We start from the raw sequence: 17653 nt of genomic DNA, 5'->3' as shown, positions 1-17653 counted from the left end.
CCCATTGATCATCAGATATATAATAAAAAAATCTTCTCTCCGCCCAATGGCAAAAAATGCAAAATTGCAGGAAATGAACATTAAAGCTAAAAAAAAATGTATATTTGCTGGCACAAAGAGGGCCGCTAAAATGTTTTTCTCGCAAGGTGGGGGGGTGAAGGATGTGGGCCACTGAGGACCCATGAGCCACTGCGGCCCCTTATGATGAGTTCTGTTTTTTGGCCCCCACCCCTATCAAAGTTGCCCATCCATGATTTACAGCAACTAAAACCAGTAGGCTACGTAGAAAAACGGGGTGGCAGGTAGCCTAGTGGTTAGAGCGTTGGACTAGTAACTGAAAGGTTTCAAGATCGAATCCCTCAGCTGACAAGGTAACAATCTGTCGTTTTGCCCCTGAACAAGGCAGTTAACCCAGTGTTCCTAGGCCGTCATTGAAAATAAGGATTTGTTCTTAACTGACTTGCCTAGTTAAGTAAAGGTAAAAAAAAAAAAAAACTGTAATAGCATCTGCAGTAGTCCAACCACTCTCTTCCTATGAACCAATTGCTATTAAATGAATGTTTTTGGACGTAAAACCTGCAGCTAGGGTAGGATTCTAGACTAACCTGGGCCGGCTCCTCTGTTCCAAGATCAGCAGGAACAGTCGGAGGTGGCTGTGGAGCCATTATCCTGGTGGTGCTTGTGGAAGGGTGGGTAGGCTCTGCACACGGAGCTAGCTGGAGCTCGGCAGCATCATCACTGCTGGGCTTGGCGGTGGCCTTTGTGGTTTGATGCTGCTGCTGCTACTCATCGCTCTCCTTGGGTACTTTGGTGAAGCTACTTTCTGATATCCATCGTGGCAAATTTGACCCCACTACCGGTCAAAAGTTTTAGAACACCTAAACATTCAATGGTTTTTCTTTTTTCTTACTATTTTCTACATTGTAGAATAATAGTGAAGACATCAAAACTATGAAATAACACATATGGAATCATGTAGTAAGGAAAAAAGTGTTAAACAAATCAAAATAGATTCTTCAAATAGTCACCTTGATGACAGCTTTGCACACTTAAAAGCATTTTTTCCACGCTTTTAATGGAAACAAGAGGAGTCATACCTAACTGCCCAGTGGCTTTCCATAGCCCCCCAACACACATCGCGGTGCGTGCTGTCCATTATACTGACAAAGCGCAGCGGAGAAACCGCCAACCTGGCACTCAATCATTTTTACTTTTTTGATATTTTTATATAGGGACATAAAACTACAACTGAGGGGGTTAAAGTTTGAACTGAGGGGGCTAAGCCACTTTAGCCCCCTTGTGGAACCGGGCCCGCGACATAACAAAACAATACTTTTACGTTCTATATTGTTTAGATAATCAAATAGTTTAATTGAAGCTGAAATAAACAATTCCCAGAATCGAATATTGTCTGCAAAAATACATTTATTTACCCACTCAAACTTTTACCAGCACACTGGTTTAAACTTGATATGACTGTGTATGGTCTGAATGAATGAAAGCCTGAATGAAAGTAATAATTAACTGATAAAAAACTGAATTAGCCTATCGTCAACAAATACCTGCTTGCACTTTTTGCTGGCTGTGTATCCAGCTACCGGGTTGTTGTCCTTGTCCACAATGAGTCCCAAATCCTTCCAAACCAAACTGGGGATTTTACTTGTGCAGCACCTGTTTCCACGATGGTGTAGGTCTATTTCATAACCTTTTTATTTATCCTACGTTAGACATTTGGAAGCATTACCTTTAAATTGTTTAACTTTGGCCAAACGTTATGGGTAGCCTTCCACAAGCTTCCCACAATAAGTTGGGTGAATTTTGGCCCATTCCTCCTGACAGAGCTGGTGTAGCTGAGTCAGGTTTGTAGGCCTCCTTGCTCACACATGCTTTTCAGTTCTGCCCATAAATGTTCTATGGGATTGAGGTCAGGGCTTTGTGATGGCCCCTCCAATAACTTGACTTTGTTGTCCTTAAGCCATTTTGCCATAACTTCGGAAGTATGCTTGGGGTCATTGTCCATTTGGAAGACCTATTTGCGACCAAGCTTTAACTTCCTGACTGATGTCTCGAGATGTTGCTTCAATATATCCACAGAATTTTCCTTCTCATGATGCCATCTATTTTGTGAAGTGCACCAGTCCCTCCTGCAGCAAAGCACCCCCACAACATGATGCTGCCACCCCCGTGCTTCACGTTTGGGATGGTGTTCTTTGGCTTGCAAGCCTCCCCCTTTTTCCTCCAAACATAACGATGGTAATTATGGCCAAACAGTTCTATTTTTGTTTCGTCAGACCAGAGGACATTTCTCCAAAAAGTACGATCTTTGTCCCCATGTGCAGTTGCAAACCGTAGTCTGGCTTTTTTATGGCGGTTTTGGAGCAGTGGCTTCTTCCTTGCTGACCGGCCTTTCAGGTTATGTCGATATAGGACTCGTTTTACTGTGGATATAGATACTTTTGTACCTGTTTTCTCCAGCATCTTCACAAGGTCCTTTGCTGTTGTTCTGGGATTGATTTGCACTTTTCGCACCAAAGTACGTTCATCTCTAGGAGACAGAATGCATCTCCTTCCTGAGCGGTATGACGGCTGCGAGGTCCCATGTTCCCATGGTGCGCACCCACTGGAATTGTGATTCAGTGAATTCATTATAAGTGAAATAATCTGTCTGTAAACAATTGTTGGAAAAATTACTTGTGTCATGCACAAAGTAGATGTCCTAACAGACTTACCAAAACTATAGTTCGTTAACAAGAAATTTGTGGAGTGGTGGAAAAATAAGTTTTAATGACTCCAACCTAAGTGTATGTAAACTCACCGAATGTGATTCGCAACACAACACAACAAGCTCCTGGGTTTGTAAAACATTTTTTTATTTTGTTTAACGTTTCCGACCTGCAATATAATTGTTCTGAACCGCGAGCTGACCTGCAGGTTGAAATCATTTTTTCCTTCCACCGTGGGTATCCAACCTGATGCAGGACTCTAATGTGGGCACATCTGTCTGTCATCTTGTTCTGCAATATCATCTTGTTCTGGTCTGTCTGTCTGTCTGTCTGTCTGTCTGTCTGTCTGTCTGTCTGTCTGTCTGTCTGTCTGTCTGTCTGTCTGTCTGTCTGTCTGTCTGTCTGTCTGTCTGTCTGTCTGTCTGTCTGTCTGTCTGTCTTACTCTCACATGGGATATATCAGCAGATTGTTGACAGAACCAAGGGGCCACTTGTCACAGGCCAGCCTGATGCACACTCACACACACACACACGCACACACACACACACACACAGAAGCACCCAAACTAAAAACAACTTGGTTCACACACCAGTGACTGCAATTCTGCACACAGACACACACATAACGGCCAGCCAATAGACATTTGCACTGTGAAAGGCCTGCCAACTAACACACGCAGATACCTACTTATGGACTAGAAAATCACACACACACACACACACACACACAGAAACAAAACACAGACAACCTGAACATATGGCATCCTCACACACACTCCCCACGCACACACAGCATCAAGCAATAAACCTCCCCACTCACTCACTCAAACAGACAAGGGCCAGCCTCTACGCTCGCTCATACACAAAAAACAGTGCCAACATACCCCCTCTCAGATCACTCTCTTCTCCACCACACTGTCTTGCTCCTCGACAGAGAGGAGATCACAATAACAGCCAGCACTCTGTCCTGCCCTCTGCTTCTCTTAGCAGAGGCCTCCCATTGCATCACTCATCCTAGAGCAAGGTTCCCCAACTGGAGGCCCCTGGGTAATTTTATTTGGCCCTTAAAGTTTTCTGAGCAATTTTGGGACATAAGACTGTAAAAACACCAGCAAATCAGCTCCAAGTAATTTTAATTTAGGAAATCTATTCCAAAGTATTCCTATGCATAGTAGAGAGATATATGTGATCGTATACAAATGTAAGCAAGGTTTGAAATTATTATGTTGCGGTCAATTTGTAGTCTACAAATGATTTGTAATTATGTCTGGCCTGCTGACCATCCACTCAACAACAAAAAAATCGTCCCAGGGCTGAATCTAGTTGATGATCCTTGTCCTTGAGCCATCCAAGACATTACAAGTGGTCTTCATCAGCCAGCCGGGTGACTAGGTCTGTGTCAATATCTTTAATGGCGCTTTGTAAAATCCCCCTTTTCTCCGACAGGCCTCAGCATGATCACCATCGTGGGCCTGAAGCCCGAGACCTTCTATGAGGTCAAGATGTCTGCCATCAACGGCAAGGGTGAGGGCGAGAGCAGCACTCCCCTGAACTTCAAGACAGAGCCAGTCCGTAAGTGCTTCCCTCCTTCCCTGTTCCCTCCTGCAGAGAGATAGCACTCACCTGACCCGAATGCTTTTCCTCCCTATCACCACCTCGTGCAGTCTAGCCATCCAGCCGCAACCACCTATCCCCCCCAAGCCCCCAGCGCCACATGCATAATGCATCTTCCTTCTGATCTCCTTGAAGGACCAGCCACTGTGCTCCAGGGATGCATTGCCAACTGTACCCAGCCTGTGTGTCTGTTTGCATTAGCCTTAGCATTAGCCTTAGCGGAGTTACCAACAACGGGATGTTCTGGTTTTCAGGGATACATCTATTTTCAACCTAGCTTCCTTTTCCTCTGAAAACTGGATGTGGGAATTCCACTGAGGTGTTTCTCTTATGCCTGTTACGTTAGGTTAGTTTGCATAGAAAGGTTGGGGAAGGAGGGGTGGGGGCCTATGTTTTTCAGCTAATGGGTTGTGGAAGGGGGGTGCCATCCAGGTTTCCGTCCTCCCCCTCCCTTTCGTTGGTCCTGGTGACCGTAGTGTCTGTGTGTGTTTGTCACACACACACATCACACACATAGGCCTACAGTGTTTTACCCAGTTCTGGTGTATTTTGTGCTTCTCTCCCCATGGGATGTTGTTGTTTCTAGAGGGCTAGACAGCCCCCTTCCCTACCCCACATACCACCCCTACCAACCTTCAGAGCATAATTTGCTAGGTGCAGAAAACATATTGTCTCGTCTCTATCTCTGTGTGTCGGCATTCTCAGTCTACACAACTCAAACTTTTTCCATTTATTGTGAAGCTAACTTCAGTCTGTGCATTTCTGCAAGCTATTTTGGTTCTTCATGAGGACAAAGAAAAACAATATCTACGATGACAACTGTAAATGTTATCAGAGCACAATTCTTTGTCGTTTTGAGATTTTCTCTTGACAGGTAGCTGATAGATCAATTCATGCTAATGCCTAATCATTAAATGAAAGGAACAATGCTCGCATCACTCACACTACACAACACAACATCAACAACAATTATGACAAATGTAATTTAAGGCTGCTATTTTGGTGGACTAAAAATCAGTGTAGATGACAAGGTAAATTGGCATCATCAATTTATTTTGATCATCTGCAACACAGTGGTGACTAGCACTTTAACACATTTGTTAGTAAAGAGGCGCTGTGTGCTTGTGAGTGCACCAGTCGGAAAGCCATGCTTACATCTTTCAAGCAAGTGTTTTACCCTGTTCTGGTAAAACACACATTTACAATTAGTCTGGACACTGAAGAGTCAATTATTAAGCAATTACTAACTTCAAGATTGGCAAAAATTTGCCCGGATCTTCAAAACGTATAAAACATAGTGAATTTGGAGTTAAACAATACATTGTGCCTATGCCAGTATAATGGAAGATTTTATTTTTATTTATTTTAATTTTACCTTTATTTAACTAGGCAAGTCAGTTAAAATAAAATCTGTGGTGTATGACTTAAAGATTGCTGTGCACCAGCAGAACCCATCCAACTTGAAGGAGCTGGAGCAGTTTTGCCTTGAAGAACGGGCAAAAATCTCAGTGGCTACAGTAGATGTGCCAAGCTTATAGAGACATACCCAAAGAGACTTGCAGCTGTAATTGCTGCAAAATGTAGCTCTACAAAGTATTTACTTTGAGGGGGTGAATAGTTATGCACGCTTAAGTTTTCCGGGGTTTTTTTCTTATTATTTCTTCTTTCTTTCACAATAAACCCCCTCAAAATCCATTTTAATTCCAGATTGTAAGGCAACAAAATAGGAAAAATGCCAAGGGAGGTGAATACTTTCGTAAACCACTGTATGCGTAGAGTAGTGTATAGGGGGAACATTCAATCTGAAAATCTAGACATTAATTTACTCCCAGAACAGTTTATGATTGCACCTATTTTTGGATGTTTTATTAAGGCCGATTTACACATTTAAGTCACTGGATCTAATTTGTAAGAGCTGCGTAATAAAATAGCATAATATGAATCTGCCTAGATTCACACTCTGTGGTAGCCATCTCAAAACACTGAAGGAATTAGAGAGTTGGAATGGAAAAGCGACCACATCTTTTATTTTCTCCCTCCTAGTTTGTCAGTCAGTCTGAGCGGTGTTGCTGTACGTGGTAGTTAAGGTTATTTTGTCTAGGTTTATTCACTTCTGATTCAACACATTTAAGGCATGAATCAGTCTGATTCTGTTTTGCTTCTGCCACGCTTCCATCTGTGCTTTTCACCCTCTGTGCTTCTGTAGCAACCACCCTTAGTTCCCACTTAGATTGACCCTTTTTTCAGTCTATAGTCTAGAGGGATGCCTTGTCCTGTTACTTCATCGTCATTTGGAGCATTGAGTACCTTAATCAGATAAACAGCGACCTAAAGTCATAATTCACTATTACTCTATTTCACAATGTTCTGAATGTTTTCTCACCTTGAAAGTACTGTGACATTATTTGAAGTCTGTCCAGAATGCTAAACATGCCTAATTTACAAGGTACATTGATTAGGTATGTTTATTTTACGGCTCATGAGCTCTATAAATCTATTAAATATGTTTTACTGATAATAGTTACAGAAATTGTTAATACCCCTTCTCCTTTTACCCATTTTGTTGTATTGCAGCCTGAATTTAAAATGTATACAATTTTGACTTTTTGTCACTGGCCTAAACACAATACCCCATAATATCAAAGTGGAATTTAAACAAAGTAATTCAAAATGAAAAACTGAAGTGTCTTGAGTTAATAAGTATTAAACCCCTTTTTATTGCACGCCTAAATAAGTTCTGGAGTAAAAAAGTCACATAATGAGCTGCATGGATAGTGTTTCACATGATTTTTTAATGACTACCTCATCTCTGTACTCCACACATACTGTACAAGTCTCTGTCCCTCAGTGTCCTCCAGTGAATTTCAAACCCAGATTCAACCATAAAGACCAGGGAGGTTTTCCAATGCCTCGCAAAGAAGGGCACCTATTGGTAGATGGGTTAAAAAAAAGCAGACATTGAATATCCCTTTGAGCATAGTGAAGTTATTAATTACACTTTGGATGGTGTATCAATATACCCAGTCATTACAAAGACAGCAGCATAGCACCCTGCATCCCTCTGCTGGTTTTTCTCTGAAACGAAGCAGGGTTGATTCTGGTTGGTCCCTGGATGGGACACCAGATGCTGGGCCAGTAGGAGGCACTCTTTCCTCTGGTCTGAAAATAAAAAATATCCCAATGCCCCAGGGCAGTGATTGGCCTGTGTAAGGTGGTGTCTTTTGTCCTGACTCTCTGTGGTCATTAAAGATACCATGGCACTTATTGGGCTTAATTCCCAATCTTGCCCTCATACCATCATGACCACCTAACCATCCCCAGCTTTCAATTGGCTCATTCATCCCCCTCCTCTCCCCTGTAACTATTCCCCAGGTTGTTGCTGTAGATGAGAATGTGTTCTCAGTTAACTTAGCTGGTAAAATAAGGGTTAAATATACTGAACAAAAATATAAATGCAACAATTTCAAAGATTTTACTGAGATGAAGTTCATATAACGAAATCAGTCATTTGAAATCAATTAATTAGGCCCTAATCTATGGATTTCACATGACTGGGCAGGAGTGTAGCCGTGGGTGGGCCTTGGAGGGCCTTGGTGGTGGCTGCATCATCTTATGGGTGTTCTGGTAATTGTTAAGAACTGGGAAGTTTTTCAGGATAAAAATAAACAGAATGGAGCTAAGCACAGGAAAAATCCTAGAGGAAAACCTGGTTCAGTCTGCTTTCCACTAGACACTGGGAGATGAATTCACCTTTCAGCAGGACAATAACCTAAAACACAAGGCCAACTAGAGTTGCCAACCAAAAAGACAGTGAATGTTCCTGAGTGACCAGGTTACAGTTTTGACTTAAATCGTCTTGAAAATCTATGGCAAGACCTGAAAATGGTTGTCTAGCAACGATCAACAACCAATTTGACAGTACTTGAAGAATTTTTAAAAGAATAATGGGCAAATGTTGCACAGTCCAAGTGTGGAAAGCTCTTAGAGACTTATCCAGAAAGACTGTAATTGCTGCCAAAAGGTGCTTCTACTACAAAGTACTGACTCGGGGGTGTGAATACTTATGTAAATTTGATATTTCTGTATTTAATATTCAATATATTTGCAAAACTTTCTAAAAACTTGTTTTCAATTTGTCATTATAGGGTATTGTGTGTAGATGTTTTTAATCCATTTTGAATTCAGGCTGTAACACAACATAATGTGGAATAGGTCAAGGTGCATGAATACTTTCTGAAGGCACTGTATACTTTACCAAAGTGAACTATCCCATTATCACTGTTTGTCATGGTTCATATTTAGTTGTGAAGTGACAGGACCTTCTACCATTCTGTACATTTCTGTTTGAATTGTTTCTGTTTCTTCTGATTTTGTTCATGTTTACCCATCTATTTTTGTTCAATTGGACTTCTCAGGCTATACTTTCACAAGTAAGTTTCTCATCTCCCTGTCTTTGCTTCCTTTTCTTTGACTTTTGTTTTCATTTCATCCATTTATTTTAAATATTTATTATGTAAAAAACGGAATTAACAATTGCTAGTTGTATAGATGAAAAAACGTATTTTCAATGGACAATTGAATTTGCTTTGTTTCGTTATCTCATTGAATTAAGAATTCTACTTGGCCAATTCCTCAAAGCTTTGATTGGGGCATTTTGGTATTTGTTTTCAATAAATTAAAACGCTCACGCAATAACTCTTGTCTCAAACATTTCCAGACGGCATACCATTTCATTACTCTAACGTGGACTCAGGTTTGTTTTAGTCATATTGTAGTTTCTAAGCAGACTTTGAGCGTGTAATACATAAGTGACCATGTACCGTGCAATCCCATAGTTCCATAGCTCATTTTTAGCCACTTGCTTCTCCCGTGTGCATCTTGTCCCCTCTCCCTTTGTACAGTGAACTGATTGACCCCTGATTGACTTCAAATAGTCACTCAAACCTTAGCCAATTGTACAGATACTCAGTAATTCGTATGAACATAATGAGCAATAACAACATGTTGGACAGTGTTATTGCCCGTACAGCAGCGTATACAACCAAAGACATAGAACTGAGCCGCATTATCAGCCAAAGGGAAATCTAAATATTCAGTGCCATTAGCTTTCTCAATGATGACTCATTGTTTATGTGGCACAATTGAAATGTAGCCTGAGATATCGGCAACAGACTGGATCCAGCCGTGGTTGGGTTTGATGGTTTGTTGCCATTCTTAAAGGGATACTTTGGGATTTTGGCAATCTGCATCCGGTATGAAGGAAGTTAAATGGTAGTTTCGTGAGCCAATGCTAACTAGCATTAGCACAATGACTGGAAGTCTATTGTATCTACTAGTATGCTAGCAGTTACCATAGACTTCCAGTCATTGCACTAATGCTAGTTAGCAATAGCACTAACACTATTCAGCAACTTCCTTCAAACTGCACGCGAGACATAAAAATGGTATCCACAAGCTCTGCCAAAAATTGGCAAAATTCTGAAGTATCCCTTTAAGACATCCCTAATTCACCAGGCATCAGCTTTTCCACCGGGTTTATTGCATCTCTGTTCAGCCATGACAGTGTGAGGCACCATTACAGAGAAGCCTATTTTTCCCCCTCATAAGACCCTGGTACAAAAGGCAGAGAAGCGCAACAAAGACTATCTCATAATTATGCTGATTCTCTTATGTGGTTATGTTTGGAGGAGATGGATACCATCATCTGTTTTTATTGTGGAGGTTAACCTACCTGGATGGGAGAGGTGATTGGTGGGATAATGGTTCGAACACTCCAAACACCCACTTAACATTCATCAGGGCCTGCATGACTAGCCAGGAGCACAGGGATGGCATAGACTTTAGTCTTCTCCGTTGCTGTATGCAGTTACGGTACTACTGTATTTCCAGGGTGTAAGGGACAACTTGTAAATCTAGACAAAAGCTGTTGATATTAAATGGCATATAATTAAATAATTACTTTAAAAACATACAGATCAGATATATTTCATATATATAATTATGTTATACAAGTTTTAAACTAATCTCCTTTAGTTAGTTTGTGTGTGCAGGCGTGTGTGTCATAGTACTAGTTTAGGAGGACTCAGGGTTTACAAGATGGGCCATAGTGAATGCTCTCTTGTACATTTCTGTGCCATGACATTGTTCTACACAGTGTCTCCATCAATTGGGAACAGAAGACATGTCTTAGTTTTTGAAATACAGTGACCCAAGTTAAAACAATTAGAAGTCCATAGTGTCCACAACCACCCTTATAGAAGTCCTACTAGAATAAGAGGTAAGCCAGGTGTCCACAGAACCTGCAAAGGGATATGACGATTCTCTAAGGGCTAACCCGATGCTCAAGGTTCCTAACCAGATCCCCAGGACATTTCAACCAAAGCTGAGGACCAGGGAGGTGTAGTCATGGGCACCATGTCAGAGACAGAGCCCCCTGTGTTGAGGTTCCCCGTTCCCTCTGGGGACTCCACCCGATGACCCACAGAGGGCAGCGGGTAACACAGCTGTTCCTGTAGCAGTGCCCCTCCTTGTTGCCATGACAACACAGAGCCTCCCTCCAGTCAAGGCAACAGAGACCCAGTGACCCATGGTAGTAGCCTTGAGGACAACTCTGTAGATTGCATGTATAAGGGGGTCTTACCTCTGTAGGTAGAGGAAGTCACCATTGAGCCGGCCATGGTGGTCGAGGCTGAGGTGGTGGAAGGAACTATGGAGACTGTTCTAACGTCAGCAACCACACCTCAAATTACATATACAACAGCAGCTACCTCACAAAATGCTCCCTACACACTCACGCAGCATTCCAGCTGGTGATCTGACGTAATTGGAGGGTGAGTATGCCTTTCTAAGGGATGGCTCAGCCTCTTTCTCCCTGTCTCTTGGCATTTTTCAACTAATTGGTTTTTCAGAAACCCTTCTAACATGATGTGCCTTGGCTATGGCACCATGGAAACCTGGCTATAAATACCTCGGCTTCCTCTCAGCTTTTATGCAATTGCAGTGAAAAAATATATAATGTTCATTGGTTATTATGTAGCTATCCAAAATGTGATTTCCAGTCTGCTCTAAGCGTCCGTCTCTCCCCAGCATGCTTGTGCGGACCGAATCCCTATTAATAATTAAAATGTTGAGAAGATTTTTCTTTAGGTCATTTTTGCACTCAAAATATATTATCTGCCATGGACCTTACCACAAATATGTGGATTGCAATATCTGCGGTTTGCCAGACATAGTTGCTGGCCTGCTCATGCAAGACGGATTATCACTCAAATTCTAAGCGGTGAAACAACTCTATTATGAATTTCTGATTGTACTTCTGTTTCTTAACTGATGACAACTTAAAGGCAGTCAAGCAGTGTGAAGCTTCTTTGCGAAGTCGATGGCTTATGAGCGTTTCTTGCAAATATGTCAAAAGCAGGCATGCTTTTTTCAAAGATTTGTGGAATGGATTATTGCTTTCTGCAATGCTGCTCTACTTTCAAATTTTAAAAAATTCTCCTTTTTAAATTGACAGTGTTCTACAAAGTCTTTTTCACTCTGGGTGGAGTTGTTCTGTCAATGGCCGCAGTGTTGCTTTTATCACTTGGTGTCTTTGTCTGCCATACCATTCCTCACCACATTTACAGTATATCTAAGGAAAGCCTGACCAACTTGAAGCAACAACTTAGGTTCCCTTAGACAGTTCTACCCTCACTTGTGTACAAATAGAGCCTGGTAAATTAGGCGTATTGTACATTGATAGTCCATTTTATGGTTCACTTACACAATATGCTTTTGTCACTAATAACAAGATTTTAGATGTTCACAGTTAATTGAGTCATACAAGAGAATAGTTTCTCATATAACTATTTTCAGCTGACTACCAATGATACATTTTCATTGTCATGAGTCTGCACAAATCTGTGGTTCTTACAACAACACCTACCCTGTGGGTAATGGCTCATGATTATCTTGAGAAAGCAGCTTGGTTGGAATGAGTTGTGTTTGTGTTGATAAAGTGGGTTCAATTCTAATGATAATTGTCGAACATAGACCAACAGCTATACTACCTGCTTCAAACGAGGCTTATGGAAACTCATCTCCTGCTCTTAGGAATTTTAATGTGGGGAGGTCAATATATATTTAGAAGTTAGAGGGCTACCTGCTGGTGTTCCTAATGAAGATAAGAATATGATAATCTAGGTTAAATGAGTGTGAAACTTTAGTTTATTACAGTACAATGTAGATTCCAGCTGATTTTAATGATAAAACACAGTTAAATACTTTCCATAATAGAAGCATCTCAGGTAATGGTATGAGCAGACCTATGGTATGACACATTCTTATGATGAATGTGATGTTGTACTGTACATCATGATTTTAAAGTGCTCTTGTTCATGAGGTGTTTCATGCTGCTCAGCATAAGCCTTATGTGAAAGTCGATATGACGCTCTATGGTGTGTTGGTGCCAGTGGATGACTGATGTGTACCGGGGGGGGTGCTCTGTCATCAGGACGTTCAGTCGTCTGTAACACTAACGACTTGCACTGTCCTCTCTGGGCAATCACGGGCACCTCTCACCATGTTTTCACCATCTTGCAGTTTCGTCAGTGACACCAACCTTCATTCCTTCAACCAGTGCAGCCCTTAGTGAGTATGCCGGTGTGTCTCCTCTACCCCCCAATCTCCCTCTCTATGCCTGCTTGGTCTCACCACTGCTTAGTGCTACTCGCTCCGCTTTAGAGACGAGGAGCTACTGGTGTACTGTCATTAGTTATAGGGTTGGTCAGTGATACAGAGAGACAGTCAGGCAGTCACTGACTCTGCTCACTGCCTCAATCCTTAGTACAGTTCCACTGACTAACCTCAGCCAGCAAGAAACAGGTTGCCCTCTACTTAAAACAGGTTGCCCTCTACTTGATATGAATTCAGTTAACCCCAAACGCATGTATTACAAAACACTGTGCTTTTGGTATCGTCCCCCAGGGAATTTAGAGTGGGTTTTACAGACATTCTTCTTTAATGTCGAAGCAGTGCAGTGCAGCATGCACCACACATCTGATTACAGGATTGATCACTGTAACATTAGCTAACACTGCTGCATGTTGTCTGATTAGTCTAAAGAAGGAAGCTACCGTCCTGCCATTAACTAACATCACCACCATTATTAGCTTTAGCACACCTAGAGCTTCTCTGCCCTTTAGATATATAGCTAGTCTCCTTATTTTGTACATTCCTTTCTGTGCGTCTGTGGCTCCTCGGCTATGCCAGGTGTTATGTCTGAACACTCTTCTAAGATGTAGGCAGCTCCCTCCCTTGACCCCTTCTGTCTTTCCCCTGGCGGCTATGGTATTGACAGTGACGTCAGGTAATATTTGGGGTTTTCCATGGCTAGCTTTTGTGGCGCGATGGGTAACGATGCTTCGTGGGGTGTCAGTTGTTGATGTGTGCAAGGGTCCCTGGTTCGAGCCCAGGTTGGGGCGAAGAGAGGGACGGAACCTACACTGTTACATTGATGCTGTTGACCCGGATCGTTGGTTGCTGCGGAAAAGGAGGAGGTCAAAAGGGGGGGTGAGTGTAACCGATGTGAAATGGCTAGTTAGTTAGCGGTGGTGCGCGCTAATAGCGTTTCGATCAGTGACGTCACCCGCTCTGAGACTTGAAGTAGGGTTGCCCCTTGCGTTGCAAGAGCCGCGGCTTTTGTGGCGCCATGGGTAACGATGCTTCGTGGGGTGTCAGTTGTTGATGCGTGCAAGGGTCCCTGGTTCGAGCCCAGGTTGGGACGAAGAGAGGGACGGAACCTACACTGTTACATTGATGCTGTTGACCCGGATCGTTGGTTGCTGCGGAAAAGGAGGAGGTCAAAGGGGGGGTGAGTGTAACCGATGTGAAATGGCTAGTTAGTTAGCGGTGGTGCGCGCTAATAGCGTTTCAATCGGAGACGTCACTCGCTCTGAGACTTGAAGTAGGGTTGCCCCTTGCGTTGCAAGGGCCGCGGCTTTTGTGGCGCGATGGGTAACGATGCTTCGTGGGGTGTCAGTTGTTGATGTGTGCAAGGGTCCCTGGTTCGAGCCCAGGTTGGGGCGAAGAGAGGGACGGAACCTACACTGTTACACATAGATGTTTGGGAAAGGTAAAGGCTATATAGATGTTTGGGAAAGGTAAAGGCTACATAGATGTTTGGGAAAGGTAAAGGCTACATAGATGTTTGGGAAAGGTAAAGGCTACATAGATGTTTGGGAAAGGTAAAGGCTACATAGATGTTTGGGAAAGGTAAAGGCTACATACATGTTTGGGAAAGGTAAAGGCTACATACATGTTTGGGAAAGGTAAAGGCTACATAGATGTTTGGGAAAGGTAAAGGCTACATACATGTTTGGGAAAGGTAAAGGCTACATACATGTTTGGGAAAGGTAAAGGCTACATCCATGTTTGGGAAAGGTAAATCAGGTTTCCCTAAGGTATTGTTAGGATAAACATAGCTGATTTGATTGGCTGTAAATTAGGAAGCTGCTATGGGTCAACATTGGGTCCTCGTGTGTGTGTGTGTGTGTGTGTGTGTGTGTGTGTGTGTGTGTGTGTGTGTGTGCGTGCGCGTGCGTGCGTGCGTGCGCGTGCTATGTATTTGTTGAATTGCTGGTATCTATCTACTGTGAAAAATATAAGGAAGCCTGAGTAACTATTTTGTAGGTCATGTACCAGGCTAACCAATATACATCATATAACAGCTGTAATATAACACTGCTCTATTAGTTACTAATTAGATTTTGACTTACCTGTAGAATGATAAGTTGTAGAGCTTATGTAACTAATATTAACAAATCAGTCATTATTCAATACTGATTGCCTTCACGTGTGATTAGTATTCTAGTTAGCTAAATGTGAATAATGGCATGAGGGATTTTTCCTCAAGGCTTCAGGTGTGTTAACAAGTGTGCGTTCTTTATATGCATTTGATACCAGGTAATTGGAGTAAGTATGTTGCATGTCTAATGATGTTTATAATTCATAAAACGAGGTTCAGAGTCCACTCAGTGTTTATTTCCGCTATGAACATATTGAACATTATTTCTTAAAGTATGGGACTTTATACTATGGTATGGGTTTATTCTGCATTCTCATACATCGAGGCCATATCTTTTGACAATATGCCCTCAGAGATACAGTATGTATCCTAAAGTCCTACAATGTGTGAGGACTTCAGCTATCTCATTTAGCTATCTCATCTATTGCTGATCACCCCCCCCCCCCAACTGTCTATCTCATCTGTTGTTGATCACCCCCCCAACTGTCTATCTCATCTGTTGCTGATCACCCCCCCCCCAAACTGTCTATCTGTTGCTGATCACCCCCCCCCCAACTGTCTATCTCATCTGTTGCTGATCACCCCCCCAACTGTCTATCTCATCTGTTGCTGATCACCCCCCCAAACTGTCTATCTGTTGCTGATCACCCCCCCAAACTGTCTATCTGTTACTGATCACCCCCCCCCAAACTGTCTATCTCATCTGTTGCTGATCACCCCCCCCATTTAGCTATCTCCTCTGTTGCTGATCAACCCCCCCCACCCGCAAATGTGGTCATATTGTTGTTGTCATATACCATATTTAGTTGCACATATGACATTTGACAATGTGCTTTGTCAATCAGTATTGTCAATACTGCAGAGTTTCCTCTGGTTTTCTTTTCTTTTACACAACTTGGTTGGAGCCAAAATGTACAATGTTCACAGAAAACAAGGTTCTATGAAGACCCTTTAAGGTCAAGAGTTTTCCTAAATATATGCTACAGTCTTATACAAAGCCATTATTTAGTTTGTGTAGAAATAGAGTATGAAACATTTATATTCGCATGAATTCCAGTCCAGAGGAAATACTGTTTCAAGGAAAGATGCATGAGGCAATTTTGGACAGACAGCATTTCATGGAATTGGCATCTAGTTCACACAAAAACATTACAGTGACATATCTTAGCCTGCATATATGAGCCTGCTTATTCCTGGTCATGACATATCTATTCAATACACTGAAAACCCGAAACTGGATGTCTTAAAATGCTTCATGTATCTAGTTGCTGTACATGTTTTCTATGTCTATTTGATGTGTAAAGAAGTTCTGTTGTGAACTTATGTATTTCTTTTTGTCGTTTGTGTTTCTGTTTTGTATCATTTTGTCTTTAACTTTCTTATTGTTTTGTACCTTACCCATGTTTACATCATTTAAAAAATGTTTTGTATTTTCCATGTGACCCCCCCCCTCCACTTTCCTTTCAACCAATCATGTGCCTGCGTATGATATGACTTTGTCATGTGGCTCTTGCATGGTGCTGATGATGTCGTCTTCGTTGGTGAACAGAAGGTAATTTTTTTGGTTCTGTTTGGTCAATTCGTATTATATCAATAAGCAGCAGTGGGAAACTAGATTTGATTTTAAGCTAAAATAATCTACTTTGGTAGAACAATAGAGAGCAACCATTGAATAGATTTTGACCTTAGGTCAACCTGCATTCTATCCAATCATATTGCTACAATTGTATGTAGATTTGTGTATGCTTACTTGGTATCCCACTAAGAGAGAGGGTATAATTCACGTTTTTTCTGAGAGATGTATATTTCCCTCATTGCCTTCTTAAAAGCTATACATCACATAATATATTAAATATGCTGCTATATAGCTATCAGTGAGCATTACATAATGAAGTTGGAGATAAGCAAACGGTTGACCTCTAACCCTGATGTATTTTCTAGAGTTTTCTTTTTTGGTGGCTATCATATGCAAACAGAACATATTTTTAAAGCACTTTTTTGAAACCATCACTTATAGCAACTGCATCGCACTCTCATTGAATTTTATTTATCTGGATTGACCTACTCAGCGATGGAGTTAATTCCTTTTCAAACTCTGTCTCCCAGAATGCTTTTCTGGACAGACTAACAGTGGTATTCACCCCACATTACTGCATGCATGCAAGTTCACTCCTCTTTCCTCCAACTCCCTTGTTTCTTTTCTACTGTCTCACCAGACAGAAAGTTCTGGCCTGTCTGCATGTATGTCCTGTCTGTCTGTGTTTGTCTTCCAGAGTGCCTCTGTGTTATTCACATGTATTGATACAGACTGAAAACTTACAGTCCCATTTACAATTCATGACTTCTTTAACCCATCTGGTGTGACAATAATCTTTCCATTGCATTTGGGCACAATAAACCTAGCAATAAGCTAATTTGTTCACACATGCGGGGATGCCTTTAAAAGAGCTGAAAAAGTGAATAAGAATTTAGGTGATTCAGTGAAGGTAGCTCAAGTTTTATTTACTCCAGAGCATAATTGCATTTAACCATG

The 17653-nt window shown here is 41.7% G+C and overlaps 1 protein-coding gene across 21 annotated transcripts in view; it reads left to right on the top strand.

Moving 5' to 3' along the window:
• The window catches only part of LOC106603640 (neural cell adhesion molecule 1), a 303528-nt gene that overhangs the window by 258964 nt on the left and 26911 nt on the right, over positions 1-17653 (top strand). For 6 of the 21 annotated variants that reach the window (XM_045717231.1, XM_045717233.1, XM_045717237.1 and 3 more), the window contains one exon: positions 4170-4295. In XM_045717231.1, coding sequence (XP_045573187.1) covers positions 4170-4295 — 126 coding nt within the window. Of the gene's footprint in view, positions 1-4169; positions 4296-8752; positions 8768-12917; positions 12978-16669; positions 16673-17653 lie in introns of all 21 variants that reach the window. The other 15 variants (XM_014197543.2, XM_045717228.1, XM_045717234.1 and 12 more) reach the window with 7 other exon arrangements.

Source organism: Salmo salar, chromosome ssa04 (assembly GCF_905237065.1).
Source record: "Salmo salar chromosome ssa04, Ssal_v3.1, whole genome shotgun sequence".
Lineage (NCBI taxonomy): Eukaryota > Metazoa > Chordata > Actinopteri > Salmoniformes > Salmonidae > Salmo > Salmo salar.
The sequence above is the reverse complement of the archived record's forward strand: the minus strand, read 5'-3'. Positions and strand labels throughout refer to the sequence as shown.